This window comes from Macaca nemestrina, chromosome 7, assembly GCF_043159975.1.
Source record: "Macaca nemestrina isolate mMacNem1 chromosome 7, mMacNem.hap1, whole genome shotgun sequence".
NCBI lineage: Eukaryota > Metazoa > Chordata > Mammalia > Primates > Cercopithecidae > Macaca > Macaca nemestrina.
In genome coordinates, this window is record NC_092131.1 from 132,419,791 (window position 1) to 132,441,511 (window position 21,721).

At 51.5% G+C, this 21,721-nt stretch overlaps 1 protein-coding gene across 5 annotated transcripts in view; it reads right to left on the bottom strand.

The window, feature by feature from the left end:
* Positions 1-21,721, bottom strand: part of LOC105487821 (progestin and adipoQ receptor family member 5) — a 102,520-nt gene that overhangs the window by 2,760 nt on the left and 78,039 nt on the right. For all 5 annotated transcript variants that reach the window (XM_071101133.1, XM_071101134.1, XM_071101135.1 and 2 more), the window contains 4 exons: positions 18,420-18,625; positions 14,591-14,717; positions 6,893-6,989; positions 4,317-4,458 (listed from right to left, as the gene is read on the bottom strand). In XM_071101133.1, coding sequence (XP_070957234.1) covers positions 4,317-4,458; positions 6,893-6,989; positions 14,591-14,717; positions 18,420-18,625 — 572 coding nt within the window. The remainder of the gene's footprint in view (positions 1-4,316; positions 4,459-6,892; positions 6,990-14,590; positions 14,718-18,419; positions 18,626-21,721) is intronic.

Below are 21,721 nucleotides of genomic sequence, written 5' to 3' on the forward strand. Positions count from 1 at the left end.
GGGAGGCTGAGGCAGGAGAATGGCGTGAACCCGGGAGGCGGAGCTTGCAGTGAGCTGAGATCCGGCCACTGCACTCCAGCCTGGGCGACAGAGCGAGACTCCGTCTCAAAAAAAAAAAAAAAAAAAAGAAAGAAAAGGAATGAATACTGATACATGCTATGGCATGTATGCTAAAAATGATGCTAAGTGAAAGAAACCAGACAGGAGACCACATATTATATGAAATCTCCAGAATATGCAAATCCATAAAGACAGAGAGTAGATTAGTGGCTGCTTCAACAGGGGGTGAGAATAGGGATTAACAGTGCATGGGTCTGATGGAGGGGATGAAAATGTTCTAAAACTGATGTATGGTGAATTTACTGAAAATATCATTAAATTGTATACTTGACATTGGGGAATTATTGAATATGTGATATACACCTTAATAAATTTATTTTTAAGAAGCAATATGGGAAAAATAAAAGGTCCATCAGAGAAAACCAAATCCAAATTCTTTTTTAAAACAACTATCCACCAGTCTCATTTTTCAGATGAAAAAATTAGGCACCAGCCGGGCGCGGTGGCTCAAGCCTGTAATCCCAGCACTTTGGGAGGCCGAGACGGGCGGATCACGAGGTCAGGAGATCGAGACCATCCTGGCTAACACGGTGAAACCCCATCTCTACTAAAAAATACAAAAAACTAGCCGGGCGAGGTGGCGGGCGCCTGTAGTCCCAACTACTCGGGAGGCTGAGGCAGGAGAATGGCGTGAACCCGGGAGGCGGAGCTTGCTGTGAGCTGAGATCCGGCCACTGCACTCCAGCCTGGGCGGCAGAGCGAGACTCCGTCTCAAAAAAAAAAAAAAAAAAGAAAAAATTAGGCACCAAAGGTCATCTCTGGAGAGCCAGCACTGATCAGCTCAGAGTTTCATTCAATGCTCAGGGAGAAGCTGGCTGAATTTTCTGTTGGCCACTAACCAAGTGGACCTCTCCCTACTGCCAGTTAGTCACAGATATGACTAGGATTCTTCCTCGCCAATGCCATGCTGGACCCATCTTACATGGTGCTCATCACAGAGCCTGGGAGCAGAGTAGAGGGTAGTGGGAGTGACAGGGACAGGGACATGCTGGGTGGTTGGTGGTTGGCGAGGAAACAAGTCCAATGCCTAGGGTCAGGGGCAGCTTTGGGGGACAACCCTCAGACCCCAGGAGTAAGGAGGAGATCACATGTGTCATGGGCTGAATGATGTCCCTGAAAAATACATGTGCTGAAGTCTTAACCCCCAGAATGAGACCATATTTGCAGATAGGATCTTTAGAGAAATAATTAGGTAAAAATGAAGTCTCTATGATGGGCCTAATCCACTGTGACTGGTGTCCTTATAAGAAAAGGAGGTTAGGCCAGGCACGGTGGCTCATGCCTGTAATCCCAGCACTCTGGGAGGCTGAGGCGGGCAGATCACGAGGTCAGGAGATCAAGACCATTCTGGCTAACATAATGAAACCCCATCTCTACTAAAAATACAAAAATTAGCCGGGCGTGGTGGCGGGCACCTGTAATCCCAGCTACTCAGGAGGCTGAGGCAGGAGAATGGTATGAACCCGGGAGGCAGAGCTTGCAGGGAGCCGAGATTGCACCACTGCACGCTAGCCTGGGCGACAGACAGAGACCTCTGTCTCAAAAAAAAAAAAAAAAAAACAGGAGGTTAGGACACAGACATGCATGTATACAGAGAAAAAGATCATGTAAAGACAGATGGAAAGAACAGCCATCAACAAGCCAAAGAGGAGGCCTCTGGAGAAACCAACTCTGCCAACACTTTGATCTCAGATTTCCAGCCTCCAGAATTGTGAGAAAATAAATTTCAGTTGTTTAGGCCACAACAGTCTGTGATACTTTGTTATGGCAGCCCTAGCAAACTAATACAACATAAAAGTTAAATAAGGATTCTCTTTTGGTTTAAAAAAAATTAAAAGGCTGGGCATGGTGGCTCACACCTATAATCCCAGAACTTTGGGAGGCCAAGGCAGGAGGATTGCTTGAACCCAGGAGTTTTGAGACCAGCCTGGGCAACAGAGTGAGATCCTATCTCTAGAAAAATTGAAAATTTAGTGTTCCACCCTCAGGACCTATCTCAGAAGAAATACGCAATAAATGTGTCCTAGGACTTGATCCAGCCTGGCCACCTCTACTATTGAGCAGGAGCAGAGTTAGGAATAAGAATGTAGAAGGGTTGAGGATTCTCAAGTGGATGTCTGACAAGTTTCCTACAGCAGGGAGCTGTGAGGCCCCCAGTATCTGTCTCCAGGAAGAAGGTATGCCTGGAGCTGCCATGCCTGCCTTACTCAAGCTATACTAATGGGCTGTGTATGATTTCCAAATGTGTATGTGATGCAGCAAAGTGATTTCATCTCCAGCAGAGAGCTGTGCTCTCAGGACACAGGGCAAAGCAGAGCGGTAACTAGCCACCTTCTCCAGCTGAGGCTCAAACCTGTCTCCACTGGGGCATGAGATAAAAGACAGAAAGAGCCATCAGCATTGGATGTATCTGAAATGTGGCTGCAGCAGGAAGAGTGATTTCAACAATCCTGCCTAACAGGAATAGGGAGGAGCTTCCTCTGGGCCAAACCATGCCAGGCCAGCACTTCCCAGGAAACCTGGGGCTCATGGCCAGAGAGGGATTCCCACCTCCAGCAGACTCAGTTAAGGACTGAGAATGTCCCGAATCTTGTTAATGATCTGTCATGAACTATTGTCTAGGAAATGTCCCCCAGAGGGGTGTTTTTCAGTTCTGTATCCCTAGGCCCAAGAAGATGGGTCAGAGTTGAATAAATAAAATGTTATTAAGAAACCTGAGTGGTAGCAAAAGAAGGCCCAGGGCTATTTTTCCTGCAACCCCAAAACTTGCTACACAGACACCTCTACTTCATCAAGGGGGCTGCGGAGGTGGACATGGCAGTCAGGATGCTGGTCACTCCGATTCCCTGGCCTCTCCTTTTCCTCCTTTTTGGAAATCTGTTCTCTAAGCATTTTGCTAGTTACAACCCCTTCTGACACAACAAAAGTGGGAAAAGAGATAAAAACTTTTATCAGATCAAACAAACTGCATCTGGCCACATCTCTTAGTGGGAGGAGATGGAAAATCAGGAACAAAATGGGCTTGGAGAGAAGCAAGCTTCCCACCCTGGTGGGGACAATGACTGGTCCTTTGATTCCCAGGTACTCATCTAAGGAACTCTCACCCCAAAGTCTTGTCATCCTCACCAGAAGTGATGCAAGGATGCCTCCTCCTAGCCAGTCCCAGAGCCAGAGCAGAGGAGGCACATTCTGCAGGGCCCCGTCCCTCCTTCCCTAGACAGAGCGGGGAAAGAACTCTGCCAGCAGGTGGAAACCCCCGTGACTCCGACACCTTCTCTCCACCACATCCTCTGGAGCTTCAGTGAGCTCAGGTTCATCTGGAGGATGACTCGGCCTGTGTGAGTATTGGGTTTCACTCCTGGAGTTTCTGGTTCAGGAGGTCTGTGGTGGGGCCTGAGAATCTGCATGTTCTCAGATGATGCTGATGCTGCTGGCTGATGACCACCCCTTGAGAAACCACTGTTCTACCATGAACTCCTGGCCCCCTCCTGCCCACCATGCTCAAGACAAAGAAGGATGCTTTCCCCTTTTCCCTTTCCTGCACAGCCCCCTGTTATCTGGTACCCTCAGAGCCATCTTCATCCTGTCTTTCCTCTTCCTGTCCTCGGCTGCCCCCAATGTACTTTTTTTTTTTTTCTTCAGATAGGATCTCTCTCACCCAGACTAGAGTGCAGTGCACCATCATGGCTCACTGCAGCCTCAACCTTCCAGGCTCAAGTCAACGCCTCCTGAGTAGCTGGGACCACAGGCGCACGCCACCACACCCGGCTAATTTTTGTGTTTTTTGTAGAAACGGTTTCGCTGTGTCGCTCAGGATTGTCTTGAGCACAGGCTCAAGTAATCTGCCCACCTTGGCCTCCCAAAGTGCTGGGATTACATGCGTGAGCCACCACACCCAGCCCCAATGTTCATTTAATAATGAGATCCATGTTCTGGATGACAATAGGACCCACTGGCTCCATACCCCATCAGAATGCTTTAGGCTCCTGGGCCTACCTGCCCTTCATCCTGCCCATACTACCTAACAGTGCACCTGCTGCGGACACCCTGGCCTCTGTCAACTTGCAGTGGTACTCACCTTGGCCTCTCTCCCTGCCCCTCCCTGCCCTTTGCAGCTCCATGCGCTAGAGTCAGGGACAGAACCCTGCCCAGCCAGGTGGGCAATAAGCAGAGCAGCAGGGCTGTTGCCCACTCACCGATGTAGTCAAAGCGTCCTGGGGCTAGGCGCTCCGGCAGGTGTGCAGAGTACAAGAAAGAGGCCAGGAGGGTCATGATCATGTGCTTCTGGTGGTAGGAGGTGGCTTCATTTTGTGCACTCTCCCCTGGGAACAGGAATAGCTGCAGGTGTTTAAAGAAACATCAGGTCTTGAGAGGACAGGCCTGAGGCAGGCCCTCTTCCTTCTCAGCACCTGCAGCTGGGACTTTGGGGGCTCTGACACCCACACACGTCAGCACACACACAAACTCCAGAGGCCAAGGCCCTCACCTCCTCAGGTTGTGGCCTGGGAGAGGAAACTCAGGCACCATGTGAGCGGAACTCCTATCCTGAGTGTGGTCGATTGAGACTCGAGACTATTATATTTCAGTCCCCCAAATGCTCATGAGAGTCTTTTGGGTTATTTACTTACTGAAGCGGGGAGAAAAAGGAAAGGAAGGAAGGAATGGGAAAGGAAAAGAAAGACAAAAATCCTACTAGATAATTGGTACTCTTTCTGGGGGTAAAATGTAAGTACAATTGACTCTTAACATACAGGCTAGGGGCACTGACCTCCTGCAGTCAAAAGTCCATGTACAACTTTGACTCCCCCAAACTTAATTACTAATAGCCTCCTGTTGACTGGAAACCTTACCTGTAACAAACTGCCAATTAACACATATTTTGTATATGTATTATATACTGTATTCTTACAGTAAAGTAAGCTAGAGAAAAGCAAGTGTTATTGAGAAAATCCTGAGGAGGAGGAAGAAGAAAAGGGGTTGGTCTTGCTGTCTCCTGAGTGGCAGAGGTGGAAGAAAACCCATGTATAAGTTCAAACCCGTGTTTGAGGGTCAACTGTATAGGGGATTCACGCTGGAACTCACTTTTTATCAGCACATCCACTGAACTGGTGCTCCTAATTAAGGCTTTAAGGCCTAGAAATCCCTGGAAGGCCTTCTGAGTCATCCAAAAGTATCAATCATGGCCACTATACTGTTTCAGAGCTAAGTGTAGTTTTTGTATTATTGTTATAAACAGTCATAGCAGCCGCCACTTACCGAGGGCAGCAAGCCAGGCCTCTTACGTGCATCATTTCACCTGAGCCACAATTATCATAAGGCAGACTCCATTTTCCCCATTTTGCAGATGAGGAGAGTGGGCCAGAGAGTGACTTGCATATCACTTAGTGAGAAGTGAAGTCAGGATCTGAATCCAGGCAGGCTGATTCCAGCATCAACATCGGCACTTAGAACTGGACCTCCCCTTCCCTCTGCCCTCCTCTGACTCAGCCACGTGCCAGAAGCACGCAACACTTGTCACAACACAGGACTCACACTGCCTGATTTGGAGGCACATGGGACAGAATTGCTCTGTCTGCTCTTGGTTTCCTGTGTGTGGTCTGCGCCCTCGAGGAAGGAGTGAGGGGAATGGACTACAGCCCCATCTTTGGTGCTCCTCCAGACCCACAGAGGCAGAGCACAGAGAACGTGCTCAATGCCCCAGCTGCTGGGTGGAGCTCAGCCCCTCCCCTTGTCCCTCAGCCCTGCCATCTGGGCTTTATTCTTCAAGCCCACAGGACACCACCTCTGGGAGGAAACTTCACTCACCAGGTACTGGATAAGCACTGCAGAGCCTATCAGATCCATTGTTTTGATTAATCCTCATTACCCCCTACAAAGGAGGGCTGGTACCCTCATGTACAGATGAGGAAACTAATTTGAGGCTCAGAGAGTTGTGTGCCCTGCCTGAGGTCACACAGCCAGTGAGCAGTGGGACTAGAATTTGAACTCAAGCCCATATGGTTTGAAAGTGCATGGACTTTCCCCTTCTTGTCCTACTTGCTGTCCCTACTATAACCTCTTCCTTTATGCTCTCCATCTCATTCCCATTGCTTGTTTAAGACCCTCGTTCATGCCTTTTCCTTCAATATTAACAGTATACTGCTTGATGATGGAACAATGCATTCCCGAACTCTTGCTAACAGTCAGCACTTTACATGTTCTCCGTGTAATCCTCCCCACAGCCCATGAGGTGTTATCAAGCCCAGCTTACAGATGAGGGATATTGAGGCATAGAGAACTGGCCCAGGGACTGACAGCAAGTATTGGAGACCTGCCTGCAGAGCTCACTCTCCTGCTCACTCCACTCAGCCCCAGGCTGCCTGCTCTGCCTGGCTCTATGACATTCCTGAGCCCACAGTCATATTGTCAGTCAGGGCCTCTGTGCTTATGCCATCTCCTAACCACTCCTCAAGTGCCACCAAGGCAGCACCTGGGTGCAGGGGAAAGAAAGATAGATCAGACTGTTACTGTGTCTATGTAGAAAAAGGAAGACATAAGAAATTCCATTTTGATCTGTACTAAGAAAAATTTTTCTTATTTCTTTTCTCAATCTCTCGTCCCACCTGACGAGAAATACCCACAGGTGTGGAGGCGCTGGCCCCCTTCACCTAGGTCTTGACTCCTATTTTGTTCTACAGTTCCCATTGCAGTGCTGTGACCCCCAGAAGCTCAGTAAAACAACTGACTTCCTGGTGTTGCCAACAGGCAGAGAGGAGATACAGCCAGTCCTTACCCTGTAGAAGATGGGCAGGGAGTCCCACATGTACGGATAAGCAAAGGCGAGCACACGAATCACCTTACAGAGTCTGGGCTTCTGGATTTCAAGAAACCTAAATGAGGGAAGGAAAGTGGGGAGGAAATGGAATGAAAAGAGTCTCAGTAAATTGCACACGCACATGCATGCACACCGAGGGCCTGGTCATCGACAGAGGACAAGCATTTTTGTACAAGCTCCTGTGGCCAGCAGCTTCTCCACCAGCCTCATCCATTCCTCCCACCCCAATGGAAGTGACAAAACTTCAGATGCAAAAAGATCTCCAGAGACACCATCTCCAGACCATGGGAAGCAGTGGTGTCCAGACTAAGCCAGAAAGGAGGCGCTGGGCAGAAACCCTTTGAGGGCCAAGTTACATAACTGCCAAAGAGCCTTTTAAAACTCTAGTTGCTACTGGGACAGGGAATGAGTAGGGAGCTTCAGGAGATCCACTGCCACAGACTTTTGGGGGGCACACTCTGCAAAGGCTGAGATGCACCCATCTAGTTGGAGCCCAGGTATTATCACGCAGGAGGCCTGGGTTGAAGTAGGCATTTGATCCTTGGAGAGCTTTCTGGAATATTTATACCACACACAGGGATACTTGGCTTGGGAAAACTAAATAAACATGAAGTCTTTCCTTCTCTCCTTCGTTGCCACCCTCACCCAACCTCCAATCCAAGACAGCTGACAGCAACATTAAAACAAGTGATGTTGATTGTTGAGAGGCAGGTCCCCCCAGACAGAACATGACAGGACCTCAGCTGACTTGGGCCCAGCCTGGGGCAGCAGCTCAGGGTATGGGGAACTGGGCCGCACAGAGGGCAGGCTGCACACTGGGAGGACATGGGGATGGGCAAGGAGGATCTCTGCACAAAACCACAGCCCTGAACTGAGGCCTGGGTAAGGAAGTGCTCATGGGCCCTGGCTGGGCCACCAAGGCCAGGTAGTAGGGACAGGTACAGTCCCCACATCAATGCTGAGGTGTACTGTGGAGGGCTGTGTCCTCCCTCAGGGCCCACAGGGCTGCAAGGTAAGGAACCCAGCACAGGGGATGCAGAGCCACATGCTGAGGCTCTTGGGATGGCTGTTCTGATGCAGTCTGTAAAAGCAATGCGTGCATTTGGGCCCTTTCAGCCTTTGCTGACAGTTCTGCCCCTCATCACACTGGAGCGATGGGGTCTGGGTCCTGCTGTGGCTCCCACTCTGCTCCCAAGAACCTCGGGCCCAGTCCACAAGCCTGTTCTTTCTCCTTCAAATGCCATCTGCTGTTTCCTCTGAGCCCAGACGCATTTCCCGTGGCCAGGCTGTTCACATCTCGTATGAGCCAGTAAAGCTACCTGACCATAAACCTGGCTGCTGCCTGTATCCCTCAGCATGGAGTATGCAGGGACTTCCACATCGGGCAGTTAGGGAACGCTCCTCAGGCAGGCGCCAGGTCTGGTCAGGCCTGGATCCCGGGGACCCAGCACAGAATCAGGTCTAAGGATGTGGACATTGTCCAGGCTAGTGTGCTCCACTCAGTCCTCAGGGCATCCGAGCACAAACGGCCCACCCAGAGATTCCTGTTTCAGGGGAAAGGGACACCACTGTGTGCCCCAAGAAGCCCCACGGCCTCCCAAGACAAACTCCAACTTCACTCCAGCCCACTTTGGTGTTTCTTCTTTGCTGACCCTGCCTGTAAGTCATACATGGCACCTGGCACGTACCAGGTGAGAAGCTCAATGAGAAGGGACTAGGATGCATCGTCCCCCCAAAAAAGAACCAAACTCTAGGAGAGGTGAGGCAGCAGCACTGTGATTTCATGTGGAGAGCTTGATCGGGACACACTGGGTTCAAATCCTGACTCTGCCCTTCACAACCACGTGACCTCGGCTGGTCACTAACCTTTGTGTACCTCCTGATCCTCACGGGTGACACAGGGACAATGACTGTGCCTCGTCACAGCCTTGTTGTATGGATTCGATGAAACGATGCTCGTGAGGTGTTTAGAACCGTGCATGGTACAGTCACACAGACTAAATAGCAGCTTTTAAAAAACATGCATCGTGGAGCTCCATTCTCTCCCCCGCCCCACCTTGTATCGATGTTGGTCCAGAAAATAGGAACAGGAGGGAACAAACAGGTTCTGGGTGATTTGCCTGAAGTCAGATGAGTCAATAAGAAGCAGAGCTAGGATATAAACCCTGGGCTTTCTGGTTCCCAAGTGTCACCCCCTCTGCCTCAAGCAGTAGGCTGGGTAGCCTCAGACTCCGCCCAGCCTTCACCCTTCCCTGCCCACTCTGCCCCTGGAGCAGAGGGCATACACTCCTGCCATCCCGAGAGCCAGGTACCTGCCTCACCGGCCTTCTTAGTCCTCCAGCAGACCCTGCCCGGCCGCGGCAGGCCGCCCCCTCCTGCCCTGTGCCCTGCCACGGCCTGCCCTCTCTGGGTTGAGAGGCTGGCTCTTAAAGGGCCCCTGTGGCCACTTACACTCGAAGAAATCTGGCTCTGGCTGGCGAAGGCCATCCCCCAAAGCATGGATTTTCTGTGACTTGAGACAACATTTCGCTCGGCCTGACAAAGTGTTTCCCCAGGGGCAAACGGACCAGCCTCTCCAGCTGCAAAGCCGAGTCTAGAGGGAAAAGAGGAGAAAAAGCAGAATAGAAGAGAGACAGCAACAGAGAGAAAAAGGCAGAAGGGCCAGTAGCTTGGGAGAAGGGCCGCCCGCTGCCAAGTTGCAGTTCCGCATCAGGCCACGCGATGTCGCCACAGCCAGAGCAGAGCCGCAGCCACAGCATCCTCAGAGGCGCCCCACGCGCGGCCCCACAGCCCAGCCTGCTCGGGCTTAGGGCAGTCCCGCAGCAGAGGGCTAAGGGGCTGCTATACAGGAAGTCAGGTCTCTGCTCAGAACGAGGTTGGCAAGGCACACGGAGTTGCGGGAGAAGCCTTCGTTAAGAGAGGGTTGATTCAACACAGTCTGTTCTAAACCCTGACAACACAGCTGAAAGCACTGGCAACTGGAATTCCGGAAACTAGGGCTTGAAAGTAGCGGGCCTTCGGAAAAATCATTTTATTGCAGAGACGCACGCACGAGTGCACGTGTGTGTGTACATAAGGGCGGTGGTTATGGTTGTTTTCTTGTGTAGGAGTTGTCTTATCTTGGAGAACTGCAGGAATGTGGACATTTCCCCATGTCCGTACCTGGCCAATCCTCTGAGAACCATGTCTGCTGAGCCTTCTACCTCCTTCGCTGACCTCAAACCCCTTCCAGGTCAGCTCTACTCCTCTGAGCTGCCTCAGCAACTGCCAAGCTGTCCTTACAGCAGAGCTCATGAGTGAAAATTAATCTCTCGCCCTCACAGCTCTGACCAGCAGGTTTTTCACTCAGCAGCTCTTCGAAAAAAAAAAAAAAAGCAATCAATAGTTGGACGCATTGGATGGAGAGGGACAATGATTTGTGATATACAGCACTCGCTGTGTAACTGACATTCGTGAAGGGAGTGGCAGCCCTTTCCTGTGCAGGCATGAGCAGGCCAGGGCCTCGGCCACCCCCGCCTTGCTCCAAGAACCATGAAGAAGGCATGCATTCTCTCATTTCCCCTCTCAAATGCTACAGAATGAGAAGGCAGTTTTCTGGAACATATTCAGTTGAACCAAAGTCCATGATAGTAAGAACCAAAAACCACTCAGGGTATGACAAAGCTATGTTGAGATTGGCCTTAATGGTCTGCCTTATAATGGAACGAATGCCATTTCAACCCTGATTTTCAGGCAAGCATCAGATAACTATCAAGCTAATACTGAGGTTCCTGGTCTCCCCCTGTGCTCCTGGGAGGGGAAGGTGGTTCTCTCCTGCTCTGCCCAACTACAGCTGGATAGAGCAGGAGGGAGAGGCAGGGGTGGAGCCTGGGGGAGGAAGACAGCTGGGAGAGGAAGCTTGGAGAAGACACTAAGGCATTGGCATTGCAGGATGCCCAAACCAGAGAGGACCCAGAGGATGTTGTTTCAGATGCCCTCACTGAAGATGCAGACCCTGAGGCCCAGAGGGGACAGTGACTGCCCTGAGGCCACACAGCAAGTCTGGGGGAGCAGGGTTGAAATTGAGGCCTCCAGATGCCCAGACCCTCCTCTCTACCCACTTCTCCTGAAGTTACTCAGGGCCAGCATCACTTCTGCACGAGTCAGCTTTCTCACTCTCCAGACACTAAAGGCAGAGATAGGGAGTGAACAGAGTGGAGGACAGCTTGTAAGAGCAGCAAAACCACAGACAGGGGAATGTGGAGCGAGGACGAGGTACAAAGGGCACTGGAAGGGCCACAGCTGGAATGCCCACTCTACCTTTGGGTGCAAAAGTGTGGCACGTGCCCCCTTCCTCCTTTTTGCTTCCAACATAGCCCACCACCTCCCTCTCCCCTCAGCTCCCACTTCTGTGGCTGTTAACATGCCTGGAAACCCCTCAGGGCACAGAAGCTGAGTGCATAGGATTTTTTTTTCCCCTAGGAGACTCTCATCCTTCATGAGCAAAGGACCAGTCCTCATAGGACCCACAAGCCCCCAGCCCACCATCCAAGTCCCTCTGCAGCTGCTCTCCTCTATCCACTCCTGCAGACTCTGGCAACTCTGATGCACCTTGCTGCTTCCCGACCCTGGCCCACCCTCTCTGTAGTCTTCATCCTTGTCCTGGCTGGTTGCTCTGTCCTCCTCTTCAGCTAAAGTGTTCGACCTCCTTCAATATCCAGTCCTAATGCCACTTCTCAGAACCCTGTGTATCTCAGCAGGTGTCATTCTGCCTTATCATTATTTGTTTACACTCCCTCCCGCTACACTCTGAAGGAAATGATGGCCTCATGGGCCTCTAGGGGCATCTGCAGTCTCTCTCCTACAGCACTGGGTGCTCTCTGAAGGCAAGGGCATCCTTCTGGCACCCCCAGCTCCTAACGTGGTACCTGGAGTATGGCAGGTATTTAAGGAATGTTGGATGGGTGGGTGGGCGTGTAGATGCGTGGATGGATGGAATAGCCACAGATGCTATTAATAAATAATCCACTTCATTGGCAAAGGGAGAAGCCCCCAAACTCAGGCACCCAGGAGATGTCTGGCAAAGCTGCCCTGTCGGGTAAGTTCCTCCAAAGACACCAGGCATGCCACATCCAAAAGACCCCATCTGTTATATCTGAACCATCAGGGAAGACTCCTGGCTAGAAGAAAGCAATCTAGGCTGAGCAGGGTGGCTCACACCTGTAATCCTAGCACTTTGGGAGGCCGAGGAGAGTGCATCACCTGAGGTCAGGAGCTCGAGACCAGCCTGGCCAGCATGGCGAAACCCTGTCTCTCCTTAAAAACAAAACAAAACAAAAATTAAAACCAGCAAGTGTTCTAAGAATCTGAATTATGAGCTCCTGGGGGATGATCCACCATCTTGGATCATCCATTCTGGAGACAATTTCTTTTTTTTCTTTGCTCCATTGCCCAGGCTGGAGTGCAGTGGCATGATCTCAGCTCACTGCAACTTCTGCCTCCTGGGTTCAAGCGATTCTCCCGCCTCAGCCTCTTGAGTAGCTAGAATTACAGGCGCCCATGACCACACCCAGCTAACCTTTGTATTTTTAGTAGAGACAGGTTTTCACCATGTTGGCCAGACTGGTCTTGAAACCTGACTTCAGGTGATCCACCCACCTGGGGTTCCCAAAATGCTGGGATTACAGGTGTGAGCCACTACGCCCAGCCTCACTCTGGAGACTTTCTTCCACACTTACGACGCCTTCTCTTCCTCCTTTGCCCTCTCAACCTATGGTGCTCTCCCTGTCTAATCCTAAATTTCAAACATCAGAGTCACACAGCCCTAGGAGAGCCAACAGACAGGAGTAGTGACTGGTCCAAGGACCAGGTCCAAGAGTGTCCAGGTTCCTGGACCATGGCCGGTCCACAAGTCTATGCACCCAGGCCTCCGGGGCTTGCTTCATCTCTGCTGGACTTGTTTCCGCAGCGTTATTACTTTTCTATGTGTGCTACACCTCCCTTCATCCATGGCAGGGACTCCTAGAAAGAGACTTTCACTCCCATGGAAGGCAGCTCCATATTTCCAACCCGCCTCAGCACAGGCGAATGGAAAGCGAGTTGGAACAGGTATTCCCGATGCTGTTTCAGAATCTATCCTTCCATTTAAAAATAAAAAGCAAAAACAAAAAAACTGGTTTGTCCTGTTTGTGAAACTTGCCTGCCCTCCCTTGTGAAACTTGCTGGCCCCACACATCCCAAGGGTCACCCAAAGGAAGGTGGAGACAAAATCATTCTGGAGAAGTTACCAGATGGGGCATATTTCACCTCCCTGTTTTTTCCTGGGGAGAGGGGGGCGAGTGGAGGCCGGGAGATTCCACTGGCTCGCTGGAGTTGCCGTTGCGGAGGACAGAGAACTCAGATGTACCTGCCAGCCTACCTTTCCCGACCAGCACCAAAGGCCTCCGGCCCAAAAGTACTGGCCTTGGCACTATTCAGCCAGGGCTGTCACCCCAACACAACCATTTGGGAGATTCCTTGAGTATTTTAGGGAAAAGGAACTTCGGGCAGTTCTCTTCTACAAAGAGCTGAATAAACAGGTGTAGTTATCCCCATAACAACATAACAACATTCTCTACACTCACACCCCAGTGAGTTTTCTTGAAAGAAAGAAAGAAAGAAAAAAAAACAGTGGGAATTAGAGCCAGTGAGTTGGGCCTGACTCACAGTGATGAGGGATGCATAGGGCGTTTGAATAACACCATCATCCATCACATATGCCCAGAGGCAGGCACACCCAGTCACCATTAGTGACCGCACATTTGTGGGGCACCTCCTCTGTGCCAGGCTTGTGCTAAGTGTCCTGGGTACTTTACCTGTAATTCTTCCATTTGCCTTAGGGGTATTTGTAACAGCCTCATTTTATAGATGAGCAAACTGAAGTTTGAGGTGGAAAAGCGACTTGTCCAGCAATTGAAACAGCTGCATCATTTGTAAAGCCTGGTACCAAATCAAAGGGCAGGACCTCCTTGTTCAAAAATTATTACAAATTATTAAGAATGCAGCAGACGATCCCAGGAAGGCGAGGCTGCAGTGAGCTGAGATCCCACCACTGCATTCCAGCCTGGGCCACAGACAGAGACCCTGTCTCAAAAAAAAAAAAAAAAAAACAGGTCAGGCATGGTGGCTCACGCCTGTAATCCCAACACTTTGGAGGGCCAAGGTGGGTGGACCACCTGAGGTCAGGAGTTCCAGACCAGCCTGACCAACATGGGGAAACCCTGTCTCTACTAAAAATACAAAAATTAGCTGGGCGTGGTGGCAGGTGCCTGTAATCTCAGCTACATGGGAGGCTGAGGCAGGAGAATCACTTGAACTCAGGAGGCAGAGGTTGCAGTGGGCCGAGATTGTGTCATCACATTTCAGCCTGGGTGACAGAGTAAGACTCTGTCTCAAAAAAAAAAAAAAGCAGCAGAGTATTAGCAGCAAGTATGAGGCTCTCTGAGCATGGAGGCCTGGAGCTTGCATGCCCAGGAAGCTGGTTTTGCCAGCAATAGGAAGTCCACCTGAAACAGAGTCCTAGGTTCCCAAGCACCTTTTCCACTGAGCCCACTTCTTCCCCAGCTCCCTTAAAGAGCGCAGGGAGCTGCACGAAAGACCCTCCCTCCCCTCCCATCTGAGGTCAGAGCGACCCAGTACCTGGAGTAGCAGGAGAGGCCTGTGCTGAGGACGGTGTTCAGTACAGCCATGGCCACGTAGTAGTTGTGGAAGGTGGTGCACACCAGCGTGTCTGGGAACGTGTATGCAGAATAGGCAATGGCTGAGCCTGGGGAAGAAACACCAGCCTTGGGAGAGGAGCCAGGCCTTGCCACCATGTAGGCCCCTTGCAAAGACCGTCCCCAGCATCTGACTTGGCCCCCATCATTCCCATAGTCCTGGCTCTGTGCCCTTGCTGGGGCCATTCCCCCTTCCAGGATGTCCTCCTCTCTCTTCTCTGCCCACCCAAATCCTATCCTGAGAGTTTACTGTGAGCCTAGCTTTGCTTCAAGGGCTTTACATATGTGACATCACATAACACTTCAACCATCCTCCTTCATAACTCTGTACTTATCCTCATTGCACAGATGGGAATTTAATCACTCGTCCAGGGTCCTGCAGCTAGGGAGTTAGCAAAGATGGGCTTCAAACCCAGGCAGGTTAGTGACAGTCCCCGCTTTTAGCCACATGCTGTGGTCCACGATGACAGACCCAGTGAGCCGAGCTCCACTCAGGGTGTGCACATCTCACTTGCCCAGGGACATGGGTGCTCCTGGTAGAAAGATCAGTGTTGGAGGGAGGGCCCTTACTGAGATGAGGATGTCATATCAGCAGCTGGGGGACAGGCCAGCTGAGAGGCTGGGTGTTGCATTGTGTTTTAGGTTTTGGAGTTTGTGAGAGAAGGGTTGCTTAAGGACCTTCTAGAGACCTGTTTGCTGAAGCATTTATTTGGAAGAGCAGGGGAGATCACTGTCCTTTTCAAAGGGGCCAGGTGTGCTTCAGCTGGGGAGATGGGCCTGGACCTGCACCCTCACCTCCTGAGGTCTCCCCCAAGGGAGGCAGCCCAGGGCCTGATGGCCATGCCTAGGACACCTGCCATTCCAAAGACATCAGGAACCATGGAGTCCTAGCTCAGGGCTGAACAAGGCCTTGGGCCATACAGGTTGATCTCTGTCTTTTATCCCATTGACAGGTGGATCTAGCGAAGCTGGCCACACAGGCAAAGAGGGTGAACAGCAAAGCCTCCTGGTCCCATGTTCCCAGCTCCAGTAGGCAGCGCGCGAGATTTCAGTGGGAAGCTGCCTCCAGAGGGACAGGCAAGGCCTTCGTCTGGCCCCATACTGGGAGGGGGTTCCCTTCTGGACTGGGACACATTCGCTCAGCAGATGCCACCTGGGGCAAGCTGTGGGCCATACAAGAGCCAGGGAGCCTCTGTCCCTGCCCAGAACCGCAGCCAGAAGCAAAAGATCAGAGCCTGAGGGAGTGTGGGGCAGGCGCTCAGGATGGGTGGAGCACAAGGCACAGGAGCTGATCTTGGAACAAAGCCTGGCAGGTCATCTGGGATTCTGACAGGAGCCTGAGGGCAGGGAGGCATTCAGCTTCGGGTGCAGGCTAAGGAAGGGGAACTTCCTCTTTCAGGCACTAAGGGAGTCAATGAAGGATTTTGATGACCAAAACCTAGTGAAAGCGCACAGGATGGCCTGAGGGAGGAACCCCTGGGAGCCTGGGAACACCTGTGGTAGAAGGTGTTGTGGAAGCCTCCAGGGGCCGGGGGAGGTGGAGAAGGCTGTGATAACTGTGCAAGTGAGAGGCCAGGGCCTGAGTCAAGACGAAGGGGCAGTGCCACTTACAGCAGGTAGGAGAGAAGTCACCTGGCCTTAATAACCAATTGGCCAGAGGATGGGCGTGGGCGGGGAGTGAGAGGAAGGGGACCCCGAGGATTAGCGAGGCTTCTGACTGGGGAGAAGGAGTAGGGGCGCGACCATAGTCAGGCTGGACATACAGAACGGTAGCAGGTGTAGGGGCAGGGGCAGGAGCAGGTACAGTTCTTGTCTCATGGCTCTGAGGTGGTGTGGACCTCAGGTAAGAGGTCTACACTGGAGACAGGGCTTCTCCGGAGGTGGGAAGAGATGCACTAGGCTTGGAGGAGATCCCCGGGGAGCCAGATCAAGCAAGAGGAGAGGTCAAAGGACTACTTCTGAGCCTCCCCGCCCATGTGTGCTGGAAAGCAGAGGAGGGGAGCCAGCCCAGGGGAGGGGGGACATGGAGGGTAAGAGGGAATCCGGAGGGTGGGAGGGGACCCAGGAGGGAGGGAGAGATGTGACAGGGACCAGAAAAAGAGAGGGGCACTGAGGAGGCCTGAAGTATCCCTGTGTCAATCTCGGCAGTCAGGAGGCTGGGACCCTGGACAGGGGCACGCACATTCCCTGCTCTCTTCTGCAAACCCATCAAACCCTGAGGGTAAGCCTGGCTCACACGGAAAGGGGCAAGGTCTGGTGAATGCTGGGGACTGGACAGCAGAGCACTGAGGAGTGGGCAGTGAAGCGGGAAAATGTGTGTGTATGTGTGTGAGTGAGCATGTGTGTCTGTGTGGTGTGTGTGTATGTATGTGGTGTGTGTGATGTGCATGTGTGTGGTGCGTGTGTGTGATGTATGTGAGAGTGTGAGTGTGTGGATGTGTGTGTAGTGTCTGAGAGTATGTGTGCATATATGTGCATGTGAGTGTGTATGTGGTGTGAGTGTGTATGTGAGTGTATTGTGTGTATATGTCAGTATGTGTGGTGTGTATGTGGATGTGAGTGTGTGTGGAGGGTCTGAGAGTATGTGTGTGTGCATGTGAGTGTATTGTGTGTATGTGTTGTGTGTGTATGTGAGTGTATTGTGTGTGTGTCAGTATGTGTGGTGTGTGCGTAGTGTCTGAGACTGTGTGTGTGCCTGTGAGTGTATTGTGTGTATGTGGTGTGAGTGTGTGTATGTGAGTGTATTGTGTGTGTGTCAATGTGTGAGTATGTGTGGCATGTGGTGTGTGTGTGTGTGTGTGGAGTGTGTGCATGTAAGTGTATTGTGTATATGTGGTGAGTGTGTGTATGTGTATGTGTGAGTGCATTGTATGTGTGTCAGTATGTGAGTGTGTGTGTGAGTGTGAGTGTGTGTATATGAAGAAAGACGATGAAGGTAGGCTCCTCATGGACAACCTTTTGGGCAAGGAAGACAATAATTGGTTTTCTCACCTAGAATGGGACCTGGAGGAAGAATCCAGAACTCATATCCTTAGGGACAGATGCATGCCCACAAGGGGAGGAGAGGAGAAAAGGCTGGAGGAGGGCGCATCATAGTCAAAGAAAAAGACAAGGAAGAGGGGACAGTCAGTACCCATTTTCACCAGCTTAGGCTGCTGCTCTATTCCTGCACACTCTGAGCATCTCTCTGATTGCTCTAAGCCTCTGGACATATGAGGCTCATGAGCTCACCCTCCTCCTCTTGCCTGGCATGACAGAGACCAGCACTGATGTACTAGAGTCAGTTCATTCTGGCCTGTGAGAGAGCTGAGTGCTGAACACAGCCATCATTAAAAATTAAATCACATAAACTTGCAATTAAATAAATCCTATTAACAAAAGTACTGAGTACTCAATGACTACATCTACTGTATCTGCATGGTGGAATTTCTATAATGGTGTGCTACGCATATCTCTTCCCACCCTTGAGTTCTGTGATGTCATGTTGGTAGGTTGAAGCTGGCCATGATGGGAAGATTTACACCATAGAAACTGGCAAACACCACAGATCAGGGCTGTTGTGGCTAAATATTTAGCAGTGTGCTTATGGACAGTTTCTTATAAAAAACCCACTGGGAACCTGGACAGGGGCACTGGCATTCCCTGGACTCTTCTGCAAACTCATCGAAGCCTTCCAGTGACCTTAGCTCCCAGGAGAAGGGGCAAACAGCCCACTTGCAGGGGAAGGAAAGCAAGAACAAGGCCTCACATACCCAGGCTGAAGAGGTTGACGGCGCCATAGTCCAGGAAGTAGCAAATGTGCCGGGCATTCTTGGACATAGAGCTGAAGGTGTGTGCACAGCTGGACGCAAGCGGGTACACGCAGCTGGTGCACATGTACACAAGCATGGGCCAGGAGTAGTTGTCATTCTTGATGTCTGTCACATACAGTGCAGTCACAAACCTCCATGCAAAGAACCTGGAACACAGAGGGCCCATTCACCTCCACGATGAACACAGAGGGCCCACTCACCCTCCACGATAAACAGAGGGCCCACTCACCCTCCACGATGAACACAGAGGGCCCACTCACCCTCCATCATGAACACAGAGGGCCCATGCGCCCTCCACCATAAACACAGAGGGCCCACTCACCCTCCACGATAAACAGAGGGCCCACTCACCCTCCACGATGAACACAGAGGGCCCACTCACCCTCCACGATGAACACAGAGGGCCCACTCACCCTCCATCATAAACACAGAGGGCCCATGCGCCCTCTACCATGAACACAGAGGGCCCACTCACCATCCACCATGAAAACAGAGGGCCCACTCACCATCCACGATAAACACAGAGGGCCCACTCACCCTACACCATGAAAACAGAGGGCCCACTCATCCTCCACCATGAACACAGAGGGCCCACTCACCCTCCACCATGAAAACAGAGTGCCCACTCACCATCCACGATAAACACAGAGGGCCCACTCACCCTCCACCATGAACAAAGAGGGTCCACTCACCCTCCACCATGAACAAAGAGGATCCACTCACCCTCCACCATGAACACAGAGGATCCACTCACCCACCGTGGTGAACACAGAGAGTCCACTCGCCCTCCACCATGAACACAGAGGATCCACTCACCCACCATGGTGAACACAGAGAGTCCACTCGCCCTCCACCATGAACACAGAGGATCCACTCACCCACCGTGGTGAACACAGAGAGTCCACTCGCCCTCCATCATGAACACAGAGGATCCACTCACCCACCGTGGTGAACACAGAGAGTCCACTCGCCCTCCATCATGAACACAGAGGATCCACTCACCCTGCACCGTGAACACAGAGAACCCACTCACCCTCCACCATGAACACAGAGGATCACACACCCTCCACGATAAACAGAGGGTCCACTCACCCTCCACCATGAACACAGAGGATCCAGTCCCCCTCCACCATGAACACAGAAGATCCACTCACCCTCCACCATGAACACAGAGGATCCACTCGCCCTCCACCATGAACACAGAGGATCCACTCACCCTCCACCATGAACACAGAGGATCCACTCGCCCTCCACCATGAACACAGAAGATCCACTCACCCTCCATCATGAACACAGAGGATCCAGTCCCCCTCCACCATGAACACAGAGGATCCAGTCCCCCTCCACCATGAACACAGAGGATCCACTCACCCTCCATCATGAACACAGAGGATCCAGTCCCCCTCCACCATGAACACAGAGGATCCAGTCCCCCTCCACCATGAACACAGAGGATCACTCACCCTCCACCATGAACACGGAGGCCCACTCACCCTCCACCATGAACACAGAGGATCCACTCACCCTCCACCATGAACACGGAGGCCCACTCACCCTCCATCATGAACACAGAGGATCCACTCACCCTCCATCATGAACACAGAGGGCCCACTCACCCTCCATGATGGAAGCTCCTCTTAGATCCTCACCTATCTACTGTCTCCATTCCCTCGCGATGACCAATTCCTTTGTGTTCTCACTTTGGGGAAATACGGTGTGTTAGGGAGGTGGGGGGGGTCGTTTTTTAATTGGGAGGCAGTATGTTGGGAATGGGCAGGTGAAGTAAGAAGAGAAGCTTTATGTATATCTAGTCCAATCCCCTAGCAATTCTCCAGCCTCAGTTTGCATGCTTCCAGGGATGGGGGGCTCATTACCTCCCAAGGCAGCTCTGAGGGCTGGAAAGTTCTCCTTCATTGGCTCAAATCTATCCTCCTTGTATCTATCTCCATTTGGTTGGCCTAGTTCCCTCCACCAGGATGACAGAAAACGTGTGTGTGTGTGTGTGTGTGTGTGCACGCATGTGTTTTTTTGTTTTTTTGTTTTGTTTTGTTTTTTTGAGATGGAGTCTCGCTCTGTCTCTAGGCTGGAGTGCAGTGGCACGATCTTGGCTCACTGCAACCTCTGTCTCCTGGGTTCATGTGATTCTCCTGCCTCAGCCTCTCGAGTAGCTGGGACTACAGGGGCCCGCCACCACGTCTGGCTAATTTTTGTATTTTTAGTAGAGACGGGGTTTCACCATGTTGGCCAGGATGGTCTTGATCTCCTGACCTCGTGATCTGCCCACCTCGGCCTCCCAAAGTGCTGGGATTACAGGCGTGAGCCACTGCGCCCGGCTGCCTATCAAATATTTTAAGGCAGTCTTTCTAACCCCCTCCCACCTCCTTGAACTTCACATTAAACAACCCCAGTTCCTTCAGCCATTCCTTGCAGGATCTAAATTTGGCGTTACCACCATCCTTGTGGTTTGTCCTTGCTCCATGTAGTTTATCTGTGTCCCTCTTGTAGGAAGGCTCCTCAAATAGAAACAATGCCCCAGGTGGAACCTTGCAAGCCCAGAGGACAAGAGGACTATTTTCTCCCTCCTCCTCCACACTGTTCCTCCACTAAGAGTACAATCACTTTTCTGATCAGCTAGTCCCACAGCTGACTCTCAGCAGAGCCTAGATCTCTATGCAGAGACACTTCACAATTCTTCACCAGATCTGCCTGACCTGCAATCCACACATGAGGTCCCGCCTGCAGAACACCTCACTTCCACAACCCACGCCTAGAGAGCTGGCTCCCTTTCCCACTAACTCCTCCAAGGAAGGAGACTCTACAAAGTTTTTCATATATAGGAACTGAAGGAGCGTTGCTAAATCCTTCCAGCTACACTTGTGGTCTCTTCATTTTTGTCCCAGCAGAAGTAAAGCTTAAGCTATTTGCTGTTTCTCAAAACGTATCCTTCAGTCATTTCAATGTTTTGGTGGTCCCATTTCCCTAGGGCATCTTGATCCAGACCTTCCCAAGTCCTTCCTGCTACTCTCTGTTGCTCAGTCAGGATCATCTCTGAGAGCCTGGCACAGTGTAGAGGTGCATAGGCAGTGCTGGGGGTGAGGGGGTGCGGCTCAACCAGCTTGGCTCAGCTGTAAAATAGCAAAAAAAATCACCCTACAGGGATCCAAGCATGCAGCACAAGACCCACAAGCAGGGATGGACAGGCCAGTAGCCTTTTAGCAGCTCAAATCTCAAAACAGGCTAAA